At 43.1% G+C, this 24,935-nt stretch overlaps 2 protein-coding genes across 2 annotated transcripts in view; both read left to right on the top strand.

Annotated features, from left to right (window-relative positions):
• ptprbl (protein tyrosine phosphatase receptor type B, like) overlaps positions 1 to 8,762 on the top strand; it is a 38,130-nt gene extending 29,368 nt beyond the window's left edge. Inside the window, exons 25-31 of the mRNA XM_084364791.1 lie at positions 3,051 to 3,127; positions 3,479 to 3,613; positions 4,304 to 4,426; positions 4,810 to 4,973; positions 5,152 to 5,287; positions 6,187 to 6,301; positions 6,385 to 8,762. Coding sequence (XP_084220917.1) covers positions 3,051 to 3,127; positions 3,479 to 3,613; positions 4,304 to 4,426; positions 4,810 to 4,973; positions 5,152 to 5,287; positions 6,187 to 6,301; positions 6,385 to 6,407 — 773 coding nt within the window. The 3' untranslated portion in view covers positions 6,408 to 8,762. The remainder of the gene's footprint in view (positions 1 to 3,050; positions 3,128 to 3,478; positions 3,614 to 4,303; positions 4,427 to 4,809; positions 4,974 to 5,151; positions 5,288 to 6,186; positions 6,302 to 6,384) is intronic.
• Positions 8,763 to 8,862: 100 nt separating this feature from the next.
• LOC311264173 (fibroblast growth factor receptor substrate 2-like) lies at positions 8,863 to 20,953 on the top strand. The gene is made up of 7 exons (XM_084364803.1): positions 8,863 to 9,293; positions 12,806 to 12,893; positions 14,957 to 15,048; positions 15,612 to 15,798; positions 16,278 to 16,412; positions 18,344 to 18,507; positions 19,493 to 20,953. Exons 3-7 carry the CDS (start codon positions 14,983 to 14,985, stop codon positions 20,537 to 20,539), a joined length of 1,599 nt encoding a protein of 532 aa, XP_084220929.1. The 5' UTR covers positions 8,863 to 9,293; positions 12,806 to 12,893; positions 14,957 to 14,982; the 3' UTR covers positions 20,540 to 20,953.
• The last annotated feature ends 3,982 nt before the right edge of the window (positions 20,954 to 24,935 follow it).

Below are 24,935 nucleotides of genomic sequence, written 5' to 3'. Positions count from 1 at the left end.
TGACATGTAGAGAAGGAGAACGCATGTTGACATGTAGAGAAGGAGAACACGTTGACATGTAGAGAAGGAGAACGCATGTTGACATGTAGAGAAGGAGAACACGTTGACATGTAGAGAAGGAGAACACATGTTGACATGTAGAGAAGGAGAACACATGTTGACATGTAGAGAAGGAGAACATGTTGACATGTAGAGAAGGAGAACACGTTGACATGTAGAGAAGGAGAACACGTTGACATGTAGAGAAGAACACGTTGACATGTAGAGAAGGAGAGCATGTTGACATGTAGAGAAGGAGAACACGTTGACATGTAGAGAAGAACACGTTGACATGTAGAGAAGGAGAACACATGTTGACATGTAGAGAAGGAGAACACATGTTGACATGTAGAGAAGGAGAACACATGTTGACATGTAGAGAAGGAGAACACGTTGACATGTAGAGAAGGAGAACGCATGTTAACATGTAGAGAAGGAGAACACGTTGACATGTAGAGAAGGAGAACACATGTTGACATGTAGAGAAGGAGAACACATGTTGAAATGTAGAGAAGGAGAACACGTTGACATGTAGAGAAGGAGAACACGTTGACATGTAGAGAAGCAGAACGCGTTGACATGTAGAGAAGAACACGTTGACATGTAGAGAAGGAGAACGCATGTTGACATGTAGAGAAGGAGAACACGTTGACATGTAGAGAAGGAGAACGCATGTTGACATGTAGAGAAGGAGAACACGTTGACATGTAGAGAAGGAGAACACATGTTGACATGTAGAGAAGGAGAACACATGTTGACATGTAGAGAAGGAGAACATGTTGACATGTAGAGAAGGAGAACACGTTGACATGTAGAGAAGGAGAACACGTTGACATGTAGAGAAGAACACGTTGACATGTAGAGAAGGAGAGCATGTTGACATGTAGAGAAGGAGAACACGTTGACATGTAGAGAAGGAGAACACGTTGACATGTAGAGAAGAACACGTTGACATGTAGAGAAGGAGAACACATTGACATGTAGAGAAGGAGAACACATGTTGACATGTAGAGAAGGAGAACACGTTGACATGTAGAGAAGGAGAACGCATGTTAACATGTAGAGAAGGAGAACACGTTGACATGTAGAGAAGGAGAACACATGTTGACATGTAGAGAAGGAGAACACATGTTGAAATGTAGAGAAGGAGAACACATGTTGACATGTAGAGAAGGAGAACACATGTTGACATGTAGAGAAGGAGAACGCATGTTGACATGTAGAGAAGGAGAACACGTTGACATGTAGAGAAGGAGAACACATGTTGACATGTAGAGAAGGAGAACACGTTGACATGTAGAGAAGGAGAACACGTTGACATGTAGAGAAGCAGAACGCGTTGACATGTAGAGAAGAACACGTTGACATGTAGAGAAGGAGAACACATGTTGACATGTAGAGAAGGAGAACACGTTGACATATAGAGAAGGAGAACGCATGTTGACATGTAGAGAAGGAGAACACGTTGACATGTAGAGAAGGAGAACACGTTGACATGTAGAGAAGGAGAACACATGTTGACATGTAGAGAAGGAGAACACATGTTGACATGTAGAGAAGGAGAACACATGTTGACATGTAGAGAAGGAGAACACGTTGACATGTAGAGAAGAACACGTTGACATGTAGAGAAGGAGAGCATGTTGACATGTAGAGAAGGAGAACACGTTGACATGTAGAGAAGGAGAACACGTTGACATGTAGAGAAGAACACGTTGACATGTAGAGAAGGAGAACACGTGTTGACATGTAGAGAAGGAGAACACATGTTGACATGTAGAGAAGGAGAACACGTTGACATGTAGAGAAGGAGAACGCATGTTAACATGTAGAGAAGGAGAACACGTTGACATGTAGAGAAGGAGAACGCATGTTGACATGTAGAGAAGGAGAACGCATGTTGACATGTAGAGAAGGAGAACACGTTGACATGTAGAGAAGGAGAACACATGTTGACATGTAGAGAAGGAGAACACATGTTGACATGTAGAGAAGGAGAACACATGTTGACATGTAGAGAAGGAGAACACGTTGACATGTAGAGGAGAACACGTTGACATGTAGAGGAGAACACGTTGACATGTAGAGAAGGAGAACGCATGTTGACATGTAGAGAAGGAGAACACGTTGACATGTAGAGAAGGAGAACACGTTGACATGTAGAGAAGGAGAACGCATGTTGACATGTAGAGAAGGAGAACACATGTTGACATGTAGAGAAGGAGAACGCATGTTGACATGTAGAGAAGGAGAACGCGTTGACATGTAGAGAAGGAGAACGCATGTTGACATGTAGAGAAGGAGAACACGTGTTGACATGTAGAGAAGGAGAACACATGTTGACATGTAGAGAAAAACACATGTTGACATGTAGAGAAGGAGAACGCATGTTGACATGTAGAGAAGGAGAACGCATGTTGACATGTAGAGAAGGAGAACACGTGTTGACACGTAGAGAAGGAGAACACGTGTTGACATGTAGAGAAGGAGAACACATGTTGACATGTAGAGAAGGAGAACACATGTTGACATGTAGAGAAGGAGAACACATGTTGACATGTAGAGAAGGAGAATGCATGTTGACGCATAGAGAAAAACACATGTTGACATGTAGAGAAGGAGAACGCATGTTGACATGTAGAGAAGGAGAACACGTGTTGACATGTAGAGAAGGAGAACACATGTTGACATGTAGAGAAAAACACATGTTGACATGTAGAGAAGGAGAACGCATGTTGACATGTAGAGAAGGAGAACACGTGTTGACATGTAGAGAAGGAGAACACGTGTTGACATGTAGAGAAGGAGAACACATGTTGACATGTAGAGAAGGAGAACACATGTTGACACGTAGAGAAGGAGAACACATGTTGACATGTAGAGAAGGAGAATGCATGTTGACGCATAGAGAAGGAGAACACATGTTGACATGTGGAGAAGGAGAACACATGTTCAGGTGAACATGGACTCACCTGTCTCTTTGTCTGTTTCTTTCTCTGGATTCTGTTCAGACGACTCAACGAGGGTGAAGCTGTCCTACGTGGACGATGATCCATGCTCCGACTACATCAACGCCAGCTACATCCCTGTAAGATCAACACGTGACTGAACATATGACTGAACATGTGACAGGTTTCATGTTATAATAAGTTAACACATCATCTTCCTGTCAGGTCCACATCAGTGTACTTCAGTCATCAGGCTTCATTATCAAACAGGACATGAATGAGTCACTGGTGGTGTATTTGATGGACTCGCAGCATAGAAATCATTGTTCCTTCACACGAAGAACCAGATGAACACATGTACATTTATTTACTGTTGTGTGTTTGCAGACGTTTACAGAAACTGACACAGCTGCTGACGTCACTGAGTGTTTCTGATCTCCGTCATCAACTCCACCTTTCACCTCATACACCAAAGTTTGAATGTGTTTTAGGGGAATAACTTCCGTCGGGAGTACGTCGCCACACAGGGTCCACTGCCGGGAACTAAAGATGATTTCTGGAAGATGGTTTGGGAGCAGAACGTCCACAACATCGTGATGGTCACTCAATGTGTGGAGAAAGGCCGGGTGAGTGTGTCATCACTCTGACATGTAGATATTTAACATTCAGCAGCTTCAGTGCAGTTAATGAAAGAAAAACACCGAATGTAAAACATCAGCAGTGAACATCTGGATGCAGATGTTTGCACAAAGACAGAAATTACACAGACGTGTCATCAGACGTGTTGGCCTGCTTCTGTTGAATGAATCTTTGCTCACATGTAGACTCGTATTTCACCTCCAGCAGCTGGACAAACATGTTTCCACTGTGATCACTGACATACAGACGTCATACTGAAAATAAATGATCAATAAATACACAAGATCAACAGTAAAGTCAACAATAAAGAGGCACATCCAGCTTCTGCCCGAGTGTCAGGCTTCATTCATCACGTGTGTCTGAACACCATCCTCATATCTCAGTTATCATTATTAAAGACGATCAATGATTTAGTCTCCAGAGCTCTAATGAGAAACAGATGAACTTATAGACTGTAAAAACAACAATCAGACAAACACAGTTGAATTATTCTGATGTGATTCATCTGACATTGAACATAACTGAATGTGTTGTTACCTGATTCACTTCAGTCCGACTCTGAAGAGTCACTGTTGGCATGTTATACTCGGTGTGGTCGTGTCACTCTCAAACACACTGTTGTTGCTTCAGTGTTCAGACGTCACATGTTGCTTCACACGTGTCTCCTGTGTGTCCAGGTGAAGTGTGACCACTACTGGCCCTTTGATCACGACCCTCTGTACTACGGAGACCTGATTGTCCGGATGCTGTCTGAGTCCGTCCTCCCTGAGTGGACCATACGAGAGTTCAACATCTGCAGCGTACGTCCCTCAAGAATCAGCTCATGTGCAACAACAACAACGACAACAACAACAACACAACACAACAGCACTTTACAACCTAACCTTTCACAAAACACGACCTTGTGATGTGTTTGGCCCTTCAGGGCCACCATACTAATGTCACTGAGAAGAACAGATAAACACACGTTGAAAAGAACATTTACCTGTAAAATGTGTGCTAATACATTTAAAGAATAACGACACTGATAATGAATCAGCTTTCTGCCCTATTTCACATCCACTCATGATTTGTGTGTGTGTGTGTGTGTGTGTGTGTGTGTGTGTGTGTGTGTGTGTGTGTGTGTGTGTGTGTGTGTGTGTGTGTGTGTGTGTGTGTGTGTGTGTGTGTGTGTGTGTGTCAGGAGGAGCAGCTGAGCTTCACTCGGCTGGTTCGTCAGTTTCACTACACAGTCTGGCCTGATCATGGAGTACCAGAGACCACTCAGTCCCTCATCCAGTTTGTTCGGACCGTACGGGACTACGTCAACAGAAGTCCTGGATCTGGACCCACTGTGGTCCACTGCAGGTACATATCAAAGTCACATACACCAACATTAAAACCAAACAGCACCCCTGCCCAAATCGACCCTGTGGGGTCTGGGTCCTGGTGCCCCATGAGAAGCCTCTCAGGACACAGCACCTGTTAACGTTTGTGCTTCAGTTAAATTCATGTTTTTTTGACTGGACTCTGGTGTGTGTGTCAGTGCTGGTGTGGGTCGTACAGGGACCTTCATCGTTCTGGATCGAGTGCTGCAGCAGCTCGACACCAAGGACACTGTGGACGTCTACGGCTCCGTGTTCGACCTGCGACTCCACCGCTCACACATGGTGCAGATGGAGGTAGGTTGTTATCTGATGTAGTCTCCTCACCTCCTGACGTAGTCTCTAAACCTTCTCGGTGTTGACCTAACGTAGCCTCTCCACCTTCCCCACTTCCAGACGTAGTCTCTGAACCTTCGCGGTGTTGACCTGTCGTAGCCTCTTTGCCTCTCCACCTCCTGACGTAGTCACTACACCTCCTGACTTTGCCTCTCCACCTGCTGACGTAGCCTCTTGACCTGCTGACGTAGTCTCCTCACCTCCTGACGTTGCCTCTCCACCTCCTGATGTAGCCTCTCCACCTACTGACGTAGTCTCCTCACCTCCTGACCTAGCCTCTCCACCTCCTGACCAAGCCTCTCCACCTGCTGACGTAGTCTCACCTCCTGACCTAGCCTCTCCACCTCCTGACCTAGCCTTTCCACCTCCTGACCTAGCCTCTCCACCTGCTGACGTAGTCTCACCTCCTGACGTAGCCTCTCCACCTCCTGACCTAGCCTCTCCACCTCCTGACATAGACTCTCCACCTCCTGACGTAGCCTCTCCACCTCCTGACCTAGCCTCTCCACCTGCTGACGTAGTCTCACCTCCTGACCTAGCCTCTCCACCTCCCCCACTTCCTGACGTAGACTCTCCACCTCCTGACGTAGCCGCTACACCTCCTGACCTAGCCTCTCCACCTCCCCCACCTCCTGACGTAGCTTCTCCACCTCCTGACGTAGCCTCTACACCTCCTGACCTAGCCTCTCCACCTCCCCCACCTCCTGACGTAGCTTCTCCACCTCCTGACGTAGCCTCTACACCTCCTGACCAAGCCTCTCCACCTCCCCCACCTCCTGACGTAGCTTCTCCACCTCCTGACATAGTCTCTACATCTCCTCGGTGTTGACCTGACATAGTTTCTCCACCTCCTGACGTAGATGCAGTATGCATACCTCCATCAGTGTGTGCATGACGTGCTGAGGGCCAGGAAGCTGCGCTGTGAGCAGGAGAACTGTCCCGTCTATGAGAATGTGAGCTACACCTCCCAGAGAGGTGAGTGACACAGTCCTCCACCTGCAGCTCATCACAGCTGGTATGATCACTGATAATCAAACATATTGATCCTTCTTCCACAGAGACGCTGAGCACCAGACGCTAGAGATTTATTGACCCCTGATCGATCAGTCAAGCTCCAGGAAACTTCTATTTTTATATAAAGTCTGTTTATATTTGAAACATGAAACAACAAAGATTATTTATGTGACGTAAAGAATTAATGTAAACAAACTGAACATAAACAAACATCATCACACTGTTTGTATTTAATGTTTCATAAACAATGTGTTTTATGTCTGTACGCCACAAACAACACAAGCTTCTATGAACTGTGACGATGAAGGCTCACAGGTCAGTGTGTTCAGAGGAGGAGGATGAGGAAGATGAGGATGATGATGATGCAGCAGATTGATTATGAATGGATGGATTACAAAGAGGAAGTTTGTTTATCATCAGTATCTCAGTATTAAGCCCTGAGTGATGTCTGCAGGCCTCCTCTCAGGCTGCACACAGCCCCATGAGCCACCCAGCAGTGACACAGGGCTAACTGTATAATACTTTATGTAACCTGAGAGGCAAAAACCGGGGCAGAGAAGTGTCAGAGCCCTGTGTGATGAGCTTCCTCATCAACATGTGATCAACTCTTCTGCTCTCATGTGGATGAACACTGTTCAGTGTGTGTTCACTGAGTTCATATACATTTACATTTACATTTACGGCATTTAGCAGACGCTTTTGTCCAAAGTGACTTACAATAAGTACATTTGTCACAAGAAAGAAACCACAACATATCACCGTGGATAACGTAGAGAGAAAAGATAGAAACAAGTTCAGTGTGTGTTCATCATCATCATCATCATGTTGCAGATAACAACTGACCTGAAGCCTTTAATCTTTCTGTCACAATTAATATTCAAATCATGTCTAAAGTTTGGATCATCTGTCGGCTTCTTTCTTAAAGGAACAGTTCACTCAGTCATCGTCTCCTGCTGACGGAGAATCAGGTGAAGTTTCATCGTCCACCAAACATTTCTGGAGCTTCAGCTGATCGAACAGAAGTTATTTAGACCTTTTATAAGAAGAAATCTTCTCTGTGAAGCTAACAGTGTTAGCACGAGCTAAGGGTTAAATATGGTCTCCTCAGATCAGGTTGTGCTCTCTTCTATCCTGCAGACTATGATCACAGCAGACGAGCTGCATGGAGACATCTGATGTTTAAATCATCTCCAGCTGCTTCAGGTGTTCAGCAGAACGCTGCAACTGTTTTACTGTGAAGCTCCAGAAATGTTCTGTGGACTACGAGACTTCACCTGACTTTATATCATCAGGAGGAGACGATGGCTGAGCCTGACTTTATATCATCAGGAGGAGACGATGACTGAGCCTGACTTTATATCGTCAGGAGGAGACGATGACTGAGCCTGACTTTATATCGTCAGGAGGAGACGATGGCTGAGCCTGACTTTATATCGTCAGGAGGAGACGATGACTGAGCCTGACTTTATATCGTCAGGAGGAGACGATGGCTGAGCCTGACTTTATATCGTCAGGAGGAGACGATGACTGAGCCTGACTTTATATCATCAGGAGGAGACGATGGCTGAGCCTGACTTTATATCATCAGGAGACGATGACTGAGCCTGACTTTATATCATCAGGAGATGATGACTGAGCCTGACTTTATATCATCAGGAGGAGACGATGGCTGAGCCTGACTTTACATCATCAGGAGATGATGACTGAGCCTGACTTTATATCATCAGGAGATGATGACTGAGTGACTGTTTACATGACTGTTCCTTTAAAGTTTAGACTCTGTGTCTGTGTTGTGTTCAGGGTCGACTGACAACACGAGGTAACACAGAGCTGTAGTCTCCACCACTGAGCGTCTTACTGCACAATCCAGGTTTTCTATAAACTGATCAATGTACAAGTTGTAAAGTCAGAGTTAGAATAGTTTGACTATACTAGTGAGTAGATGAGTCTCCGTATTCAAGCAACCGCTAACCGTTTTTAACACACTGAAGAGCTTTATAATTAAACTGTGGGACATTTAATGATGAATACCATGCTAACATATTTCTGGTGCTAGGACTCATTGCTACAGTTCTCTGTAACACACAGCTGCCATCAGACTGTGGGTCAGATGTTACATCATGACTGGACAAACGAAAGTATGTTTCAGGGCCTTTAAATGATCATAAAGTGCATTAATGTTCTTGTTTGAACATCTATCAGTGAGTCAGAGGCTAATGTTTGTTTCATATCATCCTGTATTGGGTCAGAACCTCCTGTATGAGGGCGGCTCATTAGACCGACCTGCTCCAACAGGACTGTAAAGTCACAGTGCAGGAATGTTTAACTCTTTCTTGTCTGTCCTCATGTAAATCACCGTGTTGGGATCATGTGATGACGCATACCTGTGGGTGTTGAATAAAAGGAGTAATTATGTATTTCAGATGACTCTCTGTTAGTCATTCATTATGTCTCCGCTGGGAGAGGCCACGGCTATCCCAAACCACACGGGCCGCGCATGCGCAGTGCCGCGGGGCTTCACCACATTGAGAGCTGCTGAACTCTCGGAAGTTTAGCCAAGTTGCAGTGATTTAGCCCAACAGGCTAGCAGCAGAAAAGACGGTCCCACCGCAGCAAACTTGGTTTTCGGCGGATAAAAAGTGCGTTTGGACCGATCGTCGCCCCCGGCAGTGACCCCCGAAGGACTCTCGATGGATTTAAACCGTTTTTCATTGTCTGATTGGCGCCAACACGAGCGGTAGACGCATTAGAAAGAAGTTGTGATTGTTTTTTTTTGGCGCTCTAGCAGCGCAGAGGAAAGATGGAGGATCTGCTGGTGTAGCAGCAGGCTAACGCTAGCTGGCTCCTTGGTTTACTGGCCAGCGTCGTTCAGGGACAAAATCCGAGCTGCTTCACGACCGAGTGGATGTCCGGAAAGTTTGGAGGCTGTAATTCAACACACTGACGGTGTCCTGTAAGTATGTCTCCACGAACACAGCGCTGTATTCTCAGTTAGGGAGCAGCTAGCGAGCGGAATGCGTTGGTGTGTTCTCGGAACGCTAACTGTAGCCTCGGAGCTAATTAGGTAGCTGAAATCTGTGTTAGCTTATTCAACCAGCAGAGAGGTCAGCTTAGCTTTGTGCTAACTAGCTGCCATTACACTCTCATAACACCACACCGAGAGCATGAAGCCTGCTCCGGCTAATTACCAACTTATTGAGCCCGGAGCTGCGGCTCGACTCAAGTTGTCCGAACTTGTACAAGTGAAGCTTTAGTGTGAGTCAGTTGTGTTAATCCAGCAGCTGCTCGCTGTCTGAGCTCTTCATCTGTGTGTGTGTGTGTCGGCTGGTAAACACCCCCACAGACACACACACACACACACACACACACACACACAGTGTGTGGAGCTGTAATCGAGACACAACATGAGTTTGACTCGTACACTTGATTAAAGCTGGTGTTGGTTCTGAGCTGGTGTTGGTTCTGAGCTGGTGTTGGTTCTGAGCAGGCCTCTCTGTGCTCCACTGTGTTCATGTTAGTGTTTCAGTCTCAGCTCTGATGGAGCCTCAAACTCATCAACTCAACTTTGTCATTGACAGGACAAACTAACAAACTGTGTTTTAATAGAGAAATAACTGTGTGCTGTCTCACATCTTCTGTTTGGATCCAGTAAAATGAGTCTGAGTTCTGCTGAACGTCAGAACTCAACGCTTCATTGTAACAGACACTGACTGTCTTTAACTAACCATTGTTTTAATTATCAGTTGATTAAAGGAGCACTATGTAGTTCTGGAGAAGAAATATTAACGAGGTAATGATACAAACTTTTTCCATCAGTGAATAAACGAGGTGTTCTCAGAGGAAAATAAGGTCCCAGAACAGGTGGCAGGGTCCGCCACATATACTGTAAACAGTAAAACTCCTTTGATCTTGCTCTTCTCATTAACACGTCTTCTCCAAAACTACAGACTGCTCCTTTAATTATTCAGTCAGTGACAGATGAACATCCGTCACTGAGTCCAGGTGATGGTTCTGAATGTTCAACAGTCCAAAACCAGAAGATAAGCAGTTTACTGAGACATGAAATAGAGACAAACTGGAACCAGTCATGTTTATTCGTCTAATATCTGTATTGTGACAGATCAATAATCACCAGGTTCATTAACACAAAGAAACTGCAGCCCTGAAATCAACTCATCAATAAAATGAAGTGTAACTGCACTAAAGACGGTAATTTAGGATATTTGATTAATCTGCTGATTGTTTTCTTAATGAATGAATCTTTATGTCAGAGCCCAGTTTACTAAAATGTTACAGATGTCAATATATCAGCTGATATTCTTACTTCACTGAGAATTTAATAATTATTAATTACCCCGAGCATCTTTTTCTGTTTCATATCAGCTCGCATATACACTGTTGGTCATGAATCTGAGAGGGTCCAGTTCTGTCTGATCGGATCAGTTTGGTTCTGCTCTACATGTCTCGTTTTGTCACAAGAAATTTGAATTAATAACGTAAATATTTAATAATGTACGAACCCCAAAACTGAGTTTAGTGTCGACTCAGCTCATTGTGTTCGTCACCTGCCTGTCTGTCTGTCTACCTGTCTGTCTGCCAGTCTGTCTGTCTGCCACTGTACCTGTCTGTCTGCCAGTCTGTCTGTCTGCCAGTCTACCTGTCTATCTGCTCGCATACCTGTCTGCAGCACTCATTGATCAAGCTGTTAGCCAGCTAGTGGCCCAAGAATAGCAGAGAAAATTAAGTCAAAATGTCTCAATGCTAACATGCTAACAGGCTAGTTTGACAGCAGTGATAATATAAAATAGTGTCAGGAAACTTGTTTAGCATGAGGGGAGGAGAGCTAAATGGCTAAATCCCTGAAAAAGGAAAGGTAACAGCTGTTAGCTTGTTTAGGCTATGCTGGTGCCTTTAGCAACAAGGAGGTAGAGCAGGTTGTTCAGTAATTGGAAGGTCGCTGGTTTGAATCCCTGGCTGCCCCAGCTGCATGTTGAAGTGTCCTTGAGCAGGTGGGCACTTTGCACTGTCAGCCATCAGTGCCACAGAAAGGCTGTTATTTCAGAGTAACTGGCCAGTTTCAGCGTGCAGGTCAGACCCCACGTCCCTAACCCTGCAGGTTGTTGTTTCACGTGGTAACTTAGAAACTGTCCACGCTGACAGCAACGTAGCGAGCTAGCTGCTAACACCTGTCCCTGCTGGTCAGTAAGACAGAGAGTGGAGAGGCTCTGGAGAGAGGAGGTGGGATCTGTTGGTCTCTACAGCCCGACTGACCCCAGCTCCGACCTCCGTGTTCGGACCTGACGACTGTTGAGGTTTAAAGTTTGTTGTCATATTTAGTTCTTCATAATGCTCCATGTTTTCACGGGGGGACAGCTGAGGACTGCAGGTGGACTCCAGTAAACTGGACTTTGGTTTATTTCATCAGTGGTTGTTCTAAATTTTGACACAAAGAGTTTAATTGTTACTGTAAATGAATATCAGTCTTCAGTCTTGATTTCTAATCATCAGTATCGACCTTGATTCAATACAATCAATACAATCATATCAGTCGACCTCTAATAACAATAATTGTTAGTTGCAGCAATGTGAACAACTTATTGACGAGAGCAGAAGTGTAGCAGCTGACACTGACGGTGATCAGCTGACTATAACCAATATCTGGAAACAATATACATTTAAAGTCAAAATTGAAATGTTGGTGTCAAAATTGAAACAATCAACGATTTAATGTAACTAACTACAATTTGATCAAGTGCTGCTAAAACTTCTACTCTACTACATGTTTGATTACTTTAGTTACTAGTGACAGGCAGACAGACAGACAGACAGACAGGATGCTGTATGAGAGACAAAATATTGCATTTTTAAATGTTCTCAGAAACATCCGTCTGTCTGTAGATCCTGAACTTTAAACTCCTCCTCGTCACCTCACATCATTATCAGCCTCTTTTAACCTTGGCTCAAAACAACAGAGAGCATAATCAGCTGATTAATCAATAATGAAAATAATCATTAGTCGTCTTTAAAACCACTTCAGTTAAAGTTCAGCTGGAGCCAATAAAGTTTCAGTGGTTTGAATGATCTTAATGTTTCCTCAGACACTAACGTCAGCCCAACCAGTAGTCAGCTGATCAATCCACAGAACATTGATCATCTCTGATTTAGATAGTCGATTGATTGTTTGAGTTGTTCACTGGTAGTGTTGCTCCGGTGCGTCTGACGTTCAGACTTTACACTGTGTGGTCCAATACATGTGACTATTAATACACTGAATCAATAATTGATAATATGATATAATTAAACTTTAAAACAATAATAGTCTGAAATACAGTGAGTTTATTTTGTTGTTTTATGATATTTTATTATATTATATTAAACACAAACTGAAGAACATTTACGTCTTACCACTCAGGAAAAAGTACTCTGATTACTTAATGTAAACTCTGTGTGTGTGTCCGTGTGCAGACTGTTGTTCATGTTCACAGATCAACTAAAGCATGAGAGTCCATCAGGCTCTGAGGATGGAACCAGAGCTACTGGAGGCAGGATATAGGTGAGGAGACGCGCGCACACACACACACACACACACACACACACACACACACACACACACACACAGTAATCACAATAACCAGATTGAGGAGTAATAATCTGATCAATGAGGATTGTTACAGTGAATCAGGTGGTTCCTATGTGGTTGTAATCAATACATTGTGTCATTAGCGGTACCAGTATGTGAGAGACAGAAACACAGTGACAGTCCGACTGAAGGAGGCAGACGACCCGTCTGGATCAATAAAACATACTGTGATGATGTTGTGATGTCACGACATTGATAATATAGAAAAATGGTTTCAGTGTAATTCTTGTGTTTGTCAGATTCTCTCCACTCGTATCTTCAAACAAACAAAACTAAGATGTATTTTAGATGTGAAGATCGTGACGCTGAGTTTGTTTGATGATGTTGTGACAGCTTCATATTAACTTATAGATCCACTGTATCATCAGAGGAGACGATCAGAACTGATGTAGAAACATTTAATATCTACTGATACGGTGTAAAAATCACCAAGTATGATTTACTTCCACGTAGCTGCTGTGTGTTAAATCACCACTGTGCCGTCAGAACGCCGTTTTTTGGCTGTTTTCTAAGCGAGATGCTAACGAGACGTCCGTGGTAGGGCTGGGCAAAACGATTATTTTTGTAATCGATTAATCTAGCAATTTTTTTTCCGATGCATCGATTAATCTAACGATTAATTTTTCAATTCGATTCTATTCCGATTCGATTCGCGATTATTTCCCCATAATTTGACCTATATAGCAATTTACATATGCTAATTTATGTATCTCAATGAAAAAACACAAATTTCTTCATTCCAATACATTTTTATTGCTCTTAATTACCAAATTCCAAAATAAAATTCAAGTAATGAATAGCAAGCGGCCTCATGTCTTTCAGCACTTTGAGGTGCTGGTGCATAGCCATCGTGCTTTTATGATAGGCCATTTCCATTTTACAAAGCTGACAAACAACAGAGTTGCTCCCTTTTACTGTAAAATAGTCCCATACCTTCGAAATACGTGTTCTTTTTTTGCTGAGTTCAGCGTCAGCTGACTCAGTAGCCCCATTCACACTGCCAGATCGCGCCTCCGGAGGTATCAGAGGCGCATTAATGGCGAACCGAACCAGTGTGAACAGATAAGCCGGCGGCACGGAGTGAGGGCGTGTCGGTCTGATGGTGTTCACTGTGTGATAACTAAACAGGTCCAATAATACCGCAGTTATTCATGGATAAGTGTCAGCCCTCCACCGAGACTTCAGTGAACTTTCCCCCAGAAAACAGCCTCCCTCCCCGGGAGTGAAAGAGTCAGACAGCGTCCTGTTTACTGATGGTGATTATTTAATTATGTAATTTAGAGAAAAACGTAACTTTGTCACTTTCCAGGATGTTTGATGGGTCAGGATCTCATCACAGCACATTATAACAGCATCCATATGATGATAAACAGTCAGCAGGTACATGTTTAGATTAACAGGTGGACACCGGGGAAACACGTTGAAAAAAAACACACGTCATCACCATGACGTGTACCGTCACGCCTCTTTGTCTGTGTGAATTACACTCTGGTTCGTCTTTTACGTCGGAGCTGCTCGGCTCTGTGTAAACAACCAACGGCGGAGAATTGTCGAACCGCCGCTGCGGCGATAATACGGCGTCTGCGTGAAAAGGGCTACTGGCATTGCTGCTACTCGCTGCCACCATTTTTTGTTTTGGTCGGTTGACGCGTCGACGTACAGTTTTTGCGTCGACGTAATCGATGACGTCGACGCGTCGCCCCAGCCCTAGTCCGTGGCTGTTTCCACTTTGTTGTTGGAGATGAATGAAGCTGTAACACACACAGACACTGATCCCAGGACAACAAGTGTTTTAACATCTGGTGTGATCATTGATGTGGATCAATTAAGTTCTATTAGTTATTGTGATGCTGGAAACGCTGATCACTTTATTTAACGCCCATGTGAACAGTTTGAATCTGATCAACCATTTCAGTCAGACTGAAGACATATTGTCAATGTGATCCATACGTGTGTGTGTGTGTGTGTGTGTGTAGACATCAGATGGTGCTCTGAAGAAGCCATGGGTAGCTGTCTAAGCTGTCCAGAGAAAGAGTCAATTCCTGATAATCATCAAAGCAAATTCAAGGTGAGTAATGACGTCACTGTCTGGAATTTATTTACACACACACATACATATATATATATATATATATATATATATATATATATATATATATATATGATGTAAACAATTAGATATATAAAAAAATATAAATACATTCCAAAAACACGGGACAAGCCTGTTTAGTTCCCTTTTAAATTGTGCCACATTTGTAAGGAACATGCATTTGTGGGTTGAGCAGCAGCGCTCAGTTTGTGGGTTGCACCCATGAAGAATTTGCCAAATCTTCTCTGCCAAACATATTATTCTGCTGTTGACTCTTGTTTGGTGGATTGGATGATTGAACTTGAACATGAAGAAACAAGACATATTGGCTATTTAAGAATTTTAATTTATACCAACGGTAAAAGATTTATTGCCAAGAAGCATCGTTACAACAAAGACATAATCTACCAAACACAACTTTCCTTACTTTTTGTGCATATATCTATATCTATATATATATATATATACACACATATAATAATTTGATTTCAGTCATATGATGCTACAGATCATTAATTGTGTGTGTCCGTGTGTGTGTCCAGGTGATAAACGTGGATGACGATGGGAACGAGTTGGGCTCAGGTGTGATGGAGCTGACCGATGCTGAGCTCGTCCTCCACACGCATCGCCGTGACGACGTCAGGTGGCCTTACCTGTGCCTACGGCGCTATGGTTACGACTCCAACCTGTTCTCGTTCGAGAGCGGCCGGCGCTGCCAGACAGGACAAGGTACCTGCTGATGGTGATGACCTCATCGCCACAGTGAACAAACAAAAAACACAGACACCTCACATGTTTACACCAAGCAGGACTGCTGTACCTACACACAGGACTGAACCGGTGCAGTCCTGTGTGTAGGTACATGTGTCTAGGTACAGGTGTATAGTAGGTACATGTGTCTAGGTGCACTGTGTAGATGCAGGTGTGTAGATACAGGTGTGTAGGTGCACTGTGTAGATGCAGGTGTGTAGATACAGGTGTGTAGGTGCACTGTGTAGATACAGGTGTGTAGATACAGGTGTGTAGGTACATGTGTGTAGGTACATGTACATGATTCTGCTGTAGATTCTATTAATGATGTCGACTCCAGAGAGAATCACACACGTGTTTTGATGACGTCATCATCTGATCGATGTCGTGATGACGTCATCATCTGATCGATGATGTGATGACGTCATCAGATTGTTTATGTTTGTTGTTGTTTTCAGGTATTTTTGCCTTTAAATGTTCTCGAGCTGAAGAGATCTTCAACATGCTGCAGGAGGTGATGCACAGCCACAGCATCAGTGTGGTGGAGGAGGCGGTGCTGGAGACCAACCACCAGGCAGCACACACTCCTGCAGGTACACACACACACACACACACACACACACACACAGGCTCTGTCAGCTACAGGATGTATAAATTGATTGAAACATTAATTTTCAGCTGATGATTCGTTCACAACAAACGAGAAGAGATTATTCGCCTCACATTACACGGGTGGGATTATTAATTTTTCTTGGCGTTACTCTCGTGGCACCCAGCTGGGTGAGTTTCAGCTCTACCTGAGGCTGACTGGTGTCCAGGTCTCAGTCCATCCATCGGTCTCCACTGAGTGGCAGCTTCTTAACAGCTGTGTTAAAATCAGTAAATAGTAACTGTGAGCAGCAGGTAGACGTAGACTGAATGAATCTGTCTCGTCATGTCAGTATGAACCCAGAACAAAGATTTCTCTGTGATGAGACGTGATCGTTTGACTGAATACCCCACGAGACTGTAGAGCATAGGTCACTAACAGGCGGACCGCGGTCCGAGTCCGGACCCAGACACCATCCTATCTGGACCTATAGTCAATAAATTATTTAAGTAGTTTACATTTTGACGGGGCGCTTCTATTTTGACCGGCGCAGCTTTTCTAGACTTTACGGTACTGGTTTAGCGGCTCAGAAAATCAACTGACCAATTGCATGCAAGTTAAGCCATCCCACGTGATGCTACTCAGCCAATCAAATCTGTGCATTCCAGGCGGTAAACATTGCGACTCTGAATACAGTCAGATGAAAGAGTTGAGAAGCGAGTGACAGACGGAAAGACGAGTGAGCGGTACGGGGAGAGAAAACAAAATAACAAAACATGGCGCTCTCTGAGAAGAGAAACGGAGCTTTCAGGGACAGAGATGTGTCTTCTTTTGTTGACTTTGGTGATAAGCTGATTGTGAACTTCCGCAAACGTTTTGACAGCTTCGGACAGCAGCTCACCATGTTCATTCAGAACCCATTTCTCATCACAGATGTCAGTGGGTTCTCAAAGGAAGTCACACAGCACTTCAAGTGGGCAAATGCTGGGCCTCTCCAGATGCAACTGATTGATCTCCAAGCAGATGTTGCCCTGAAAGAGCAGTTTAGAAGAACTGACCCCGCCACTTTCTGGCTCCAAAGGGTCTCTGAGACAGCTTTCCCAGGTCTGAGGAAACTAGCCCTGTACATCTTGACAATGTTTGGCTCCACATACAGCTGCGAGCTTTCTCCACAATGAACATAATTAAAATGAAATATTGTTCCAGGTTCACCAATGAACACCTGCATATGTGTATGCGAATGGCCCCGACATCATTGCAGCCCAGATTCAAAATCCTTGCAGGACAATTGTTCAGTGAGAGAACTGTTCAGTTGTTAAGATGTCAAACATTTACAAGGAAAAGGGAAACTCAAGCTGCTGCTACACTTCATTTTATTTTTCAAAAATTAAGTACTTTATTTTAAGATGTACAATTTTTAAAAAGCTATTTATTTTCACTAATTTATTTTTAAATGCAGCCCTTCTTTACATTTAAGAGAGAAGACAATACATACCTACAGTATTATATATCTGTATAATTAAATGTTAATGACTTATTTGACTTTTAGTTGAATGCCCCTGCTGCAGAGTCTGGATTAGAGAGGATCAACAGATCATTGTTTTAAAAAGATGCTACATGGTATGAAGTCACACGGTCAGATGTAAATGATTAATTTACAATTTAACAGCAGAGACTTATTTCACCAACAACAAAGTCAACTGGGGTTAGTTGACTTTGCAGAGGTGACTGAACACCTTTCTGTGAGGAGGTAGTGTGTCCTCTCACAGTTGCTGTAGGACGGGAGCGAGACGAGATCTGCTTCTGACGTGAGAGAAATAAAAAGCTGCTGGACGACGTCTCGAACTGATGTACGATTTAAAATCATGAACACATGAACTGAAGATGACTTCATGAATCTGTTATGAACGTGTGTGTGTGTGTGTGTGTGTGTAGCTCTGGGGTACTCGGTGCCCACCGTTCCTAACGGTGTGACCAGGATCCCGTCTGTGGGTGAGGCCCCGTCTCACCCCTCCACACGTCACCCGTCCGTGGCCAGCACCCGTCTGCCCTCGGTGGGAGAGGAGTCCACTCACCCCCTGCTGGTGGCCGACGACGCGGTGAGTCCACACTTCCTGTTCTAATACAGATCAGTAGTGATGTCACACAGGAAGTCATCATCGTTTGAATTTCGTTCAGTTTTGATTCTAATACAGTTTTAAAAAAAGAGATTATGGAACGTGACATTTTGTGTGCGTTAGTTTAATTTTTAAGTCGGTCATTATCAGTATCAAGTTATTTAATAAAAGGTAAAACGTTGAGGAACCGAACAGAACTTCAGCTGCTGCGTTCTGTCTGATGTCCAGCAGGGGGCTGATTCAGTACAGTCACATTTATTATGACCACCTCCAAACAACAGGAAATGCAAATCTGGACCAACTGTAGATTTTCAAAATAAAGGACAAACATCAAAGCAATGCGACAGGAAACCGTAAGAAACATCTCGATGATTAAAGACCTGATTCTGATTTTACGGAGGTCAATAAATGTTTAGTCTGTGAATGTAAATGAAGCTGAAGCCCGCCCCTTCCTGTTCCCCTCATGATCAGAGCTTAGTCTGGTAGTGATGAGGCGATGTATTGATCCTGTTGAACTGTGTCATGAATCACACAGATGATGTTTGTCAGTTTGTCATTGGACTGTGACGTCATTATAAAGACGACACAGCTGACGGCGTCGTTAGTGACGTCGTCTCCTGACTGAAACATGTAGAGCTGCTCCTGTAGATCAACAGCTCACGGAACTGAACCAGAACTGCAGTTGTCACTATGAGCAGATTTATTGTGATGTTCATCTTGTTTACGAGCTTTTCTGAGCCCAGTTGGCTCCGTGTTGGTGTTGGTTCTGGCGCTGATGAGACGATGTAGTTCACTGAGCGCTGTGACACAAAACTACATGAGGTTTGACTTTAACACAACAAACTGACAAACATCATGTGATTGATGACACAGTTCAAACATGTGTCCAGCTGAAGGGGTGTGACTCTGAAAGAGCTGCTGTGTGGTGTCATGATGATGTAATGTGTGTGTGCTGTCACCTGTGCAGGTGCACACCTATGTGAACACCACGGGGCTCCTGGAGGAGCAGCCCAGCCCTCTGACCATCACCACCCCTCTGGAGAGCCCCTCATCTCCTCAGTCTCAGTGTCCTCCCACCCCCCCGCCGCCTCCTAGGGTCCGCACCGAGCCTCCGGCCACGCCCACGCAGCCGGAGCCTCAGGTGCTGCTGGAGCCGCAGGGCGTTCGCTTCGTGCTGGGCCCCACCCCCGTTCAGAGGCAGCTGATGGAGAAAGAGAGGAGGCAGCAGGAGGCGAAGGAGTCCGAGGAGCCCCGAGAGACTAACGGCCACAGCGAGGCCCCTGTCGAACCCGAGCCGCCCCCCCCGCTCTCCAATGGCTCCTCCTCCAATCCCTCCACAGCTCCTCGCCGCCACCGCCCGCCCCCCCTCACCCCCGACCTGCAGAATGTCAACAACTCAGCCCAGCGGCGCACCGCCCTGCTGGACTACGAGAACCTGCCGGCACTACCACCGGTGTGGGAGGCGAGGAAGCCGAGCTCGGAGGATGAGGAGAACGGCTGTGGCGGGCTGAAGACGCCATCACTCAACGGCTACAACCACCACGCTCACCACAGCCTGCTGCACCACTCCTACTCCCACCCTCTATCCGCTGCCCTCGAGTCCTCACACAACTACGTCAACACAGAGAACGTGACGGCACCGCTCAGCGCCCACCGGCCCGACACGGCCCGCCGCCGTGCTGACGGACCCACCATCTTCAACTTTGACTTCCGCCGGCCGCCACCGTCAGGCCACGCAGAGCCGCCCAAAACCCTCAACTACATTGAGGTGGAGATGGACAGCAGCGGCGGGAACAAGGGCGCCTCAGACGGCAGCAACCCCCACACGCCCCGCACCCCCACCTCCCCCCTACCCCCCACCACCCCCACACGCCGCACAGAGCTCTACGCCCTCATCGACATTGAGCGCACCGCCGCCATGTCCAACCTACAGAAAGCCCGGCCGCGAGACGACGGCACGTCACGCAAGACGCGACACAACAGCACGGAGCTGCCCACCAAAAGCACTGTGTGACCCCGCACCTTGACTTCCTGTTATATCGCCGGCGCTCGCACGAGCTTCTTTATATTCCCACGGAGACGCAGTGACAGACTCCGAGTCTTACATGAGTTAATGACTTCCTGTGAGGTCACCTGTGCAGGTAGACCGTCGCTATGAACCTCTGGTGATGTAATACCTCTGATGATGACTCACTGATGACTGCATTCCTCCTTATATGGTACAAATCAGTATTACTGAACAAAGCATTCCATTTAGCCTTTTATATGATTCACTACATGCTGCTGTAAGTCAGTATCTACGGACAAACGCCAACTGGTAACCATGGTTACCACGGTGGTACACACGGTACACATTACACGATATGTTTCTGAAAATGTACAGTAGATTCTGGCTGCACAATAAATGTCTGTTCTGTTTTTATTTGTACTGACTGAGACGAGACTCCTTATCTGGTACGCACAGGTAACGCCTCATACGCACAGGTAACGCCTCATACGCACAGGTAACGCCTCATACGCACAGGTAACGCCTCATACGCACAGGTAACACCTCATACGCACAGGTGACAAAACCTTGTACATGCAGGTAACAAGACGTAGTACTAGGGGTGTGAATCTTTGGGTGTCTCACGATGCGATTCAATTCCGATTCGATTCAGAATCGATTCTCGATTAAAAAAATTGATACAGTGCATAGTGTGTTAAGGCAAATTATGGCATCAAAACAATACAGTTTGTTTAAGATAATGTGATTTTTAAACAAACTGATTCTAATGATGTAATCACACAAAGGCAAACATTAAAAAAAGGCAACATTTATTCATGCTAAACAAATAAAAACTTACTGTACAAGAAATAACTTGCATAAATAAAATTGCCTAAATAAAAGCTTAGGCCAGCTGCCTTTTCTCCCAGAAGTTACAAAAATAAACTGTACACAAATAACACAAATTGGTGTTTTGTGTGATTTTTCAAAATAGAAAAAAATATATATTTTATTGTTTTTTTTAAATCGATTTTTGAAGTTTATGAATCGATTCAGAATCGTGGATGATTAGAATCGCAATTCTTATGTGAATCTATTTTTTCCCCACCCCTACTTAGTACACACAGGTGACATTTTGTCATGCGTGCGCTCAAGAATGAACCCTGTAAATATTAGCATTTTAGCTCAATAGCTCCCAGGTCATGTGATCAATTGACCGAAAATCATGTTGGGATCATGTGACTACACTGGCTGCATGAGATACACCTCTTGTTTTTACATTTTACATCCGTTCATATTTTTTATTAATTTTTATATGCAAATATTAGCATTTTAGCTCAATAGCTTCCAGGTCACGTGATCAATTGACCGAAAATCATGTTGGGATCATGTGACTACACTGGCTGCATGAGATACACCTCTTGTTTTTACATTTTACATCTCTAAATATTTTTAATTAATTTTTATATGTAAATATCAGCATTTTAGCTCAATAGCTTCCAGGTCATGTGACCAATTGACTCAAAATCAGTGTGGGATCATGTAACTACACTGGCTGCATGAGATACACCTCTTGTTTTTTACATTTTACATCTCTAAATATTTTTTATTAATTTTTTTAAATTTTTATATGCAAATATTAGCATTTTAGCTCAATAGCTTCCAGGTCATGTGATCAATTGACTCAAAATCATGTTGGGATCATGTGACTACACTGGCTGCATGAGATACACCTCTTGTTTTTTACATTTTACATCTCTAAATATTTTTTATTAATTTTTATTAATTTTTATATGCAAATATTATCATTTTAGCTCAATAGCTTCCAGGTCACGTGATCAATTGACCGAAAATCATGTTGGGATCATGTAACTACACTGGCTGCATGAGATACACCTCTTGTTTTTACATTTTACATCCGTTCATATTTTTTATTAATTTTTATATGCAAATATTAGCATTTTAGCTCAATAGCTCCCAGGTCATGTGATCAATTGACTCAAAATCAGTGTGGGATCATGTAACTACACTGGCTGCATGAGATACACCTCTTGTTTTTACATTTTACATCCGTTCATATTTTTTATTAATTTTTATATGCAAATATTAGCATTTTAGCTCAATAGCTTCCAGGTCACGTGATCAATTGACCGAAAATCATGTTGGGATCATGTGACTACACTGGCTGCATGAGATACACCTCTTGTTTTTACATTTTACATCTAAATATTTTTTATTAATTTTTTATTAATTTTTATATGCAAATATTAGCATTTTAGCTCAATAGCTTCCAGGTCACGTGATCAATTGACCGAAAATCATGTTGGGATCATGTAACTACACTGGCTGCATGAGATACACCTCTTGTTTTTACATTTTACATCTCTAAATATTTTTTATTATTTTTTATTAATTTTTATATGCAAATATTAGCATTTTAGCTCAATAGCTTCCAGGTCATGTGATCAATTGACTCAAAATCAGTGTGGGATCATGTAACTACACTGGCTGCATGAGATACACCTCTTGTTTTTACATTTTACATCCGTTCATATTTTTTATTAATTTTTATATGCAAATATTAGCATTTTAGCTCAATAGCTTCCAGGTCATGTGATCAATTGACTCAAAATCAGTGTGGGATCATGTAACTACACTGGCTGCATGAGATACATCTCTTGTTTTTACATTTTACATCCGTTCATATTTTTTATTAATTTTTATATGCAAATATTAGCATTTTAGCTCAATAGCTCCCAGGTCATGTGATCAATTGACTCAAAATCAGTGTTGGATCATGTAGCTACACTGGCTGCATGAGATACACCTCTTGTTTTTACATTTTACATCTCTAAATATTTTTTATTAATTTTTATATGCAAATATTAGCATTTTAGCTCAATAGCTTCCAGGTCATGTGACCAATTGACTCAAAATCAGTGTGGGATCATGTAACTACACTGGCTGCATGAGATACACCTCTTGTTTTTACATTTTACATCTCTAAATATTTTTTATACATTTTTTTATTAATTTTAATATGCAAATATTAGCATTTTAGCTCAATAGCTTCCAGGTCATGTGATCAATTGACTCAAAATCATGTTGGGATCATGTGACTACACTGGCTGCATGAGATACACCTCTTGTTTTTTACATTTTACATCTCTAAATATTTTTTATTAATTTTTATATGCAAATATTATCATTTTAGCTCAATAGCTTCCAGGTCACGTGATCAATTGACCGAAAATCATGTTGGGATCATGTAACTACACTGGCTGCATGAGATACACCTCTTGTTTTTACATTTTACATCCGTTCATATTTTTTATTAATTTTTATATGCAAATATTAGCATTTTAGCTCAATAGCTCCCAGGTCATGTGATCAATTGACTCAAAATCAGTGTGGGATCATGTAACTACACTGGCTGCATGAGATACACCTCTTGTTTTTACATTTTACATCCGTTCATATTTTTTATTAATTTTTATATGCAAATATTAGCATTTTAGCTCAATAGCTTCCAGGTCACGTGATCAATTGACCGAAAATCATGTTGGGATCATGTGACTACACTGGCTGCATGAGATACACCTCTTGTTTTTACATTTTACATCTAAATATTTTTTATTAATTTTTTATTAATTTTTATATGCAAATATTAGCATTTTAGCTCAATAGCTTCCAGGTCACGTGATCAATTGACCGAAAATCATGTTGGGATCATGTAATTACACTGGCTGCATGAGATACACCTCTTGTTTTTACATTTTACATCTCTAAATATTTTTTATTATTTTTTATTAATTTTTATATGCAAATATTATCATGTTAGCTCAATAGCTTCCAGGTCATGTGATCAATTGACTCAAAATCAGTGTGGGATCATGTAACTACACTGGCTGCATGAGATACACCTCTTGTTTTTACATTTTACATCCGTTCATATTTTTTATTAATTTTTATATGCAAATATTAGCATTTTAGCTCAATAGCTCCCAGGTCATGTGATCAATTGACTCAAAATCATGTTGGGATCATGTGACTACACTGTTCTGGAATGTCTCAAACCTACTTTTTCAAACTCCTCCCACCCAATTTCTCCGATTTGCACCAAACTTTGCACACAGCATCTGTGGACCCTCCTGACAAAAACGTATTAAAAGAATTGTGATAGTCCAAAGAACGCCCAAAATATAAAACAACAATTTCCTGCTAATTGTGGTAAATGGTAAATGGTCTTGCATTTCTATAGCGCTTTTCCAGTCTACTGACAGCTCAAAGCGCTTTACAATACTTGGCACATTCACCCATTCACACACATTCACACACTGATGCTGGAGGCTGCCATGCAAGGCGCCAACTGCTCATCAGGAGCATTTTGGGGTTCAGTATCTTGCCCAAGGACACTTCGACA

The sequence above is a fragment of the Pagrus pagrus genome, assembly GCF_965226575.1.
Source record: "Pagrus pagrus genome assembly, chromosome: 10".
In the NCBI taxonomy this organism is placed as follows: Eukaryota; Metazoa; Chordata; class Actinopteri; order Spariformes; family Sparidae; genus Pagrus; species Pagrus pagrus.
This window is presented reverse-complemented; position numbering and strand designations above follow the sequence as displayed.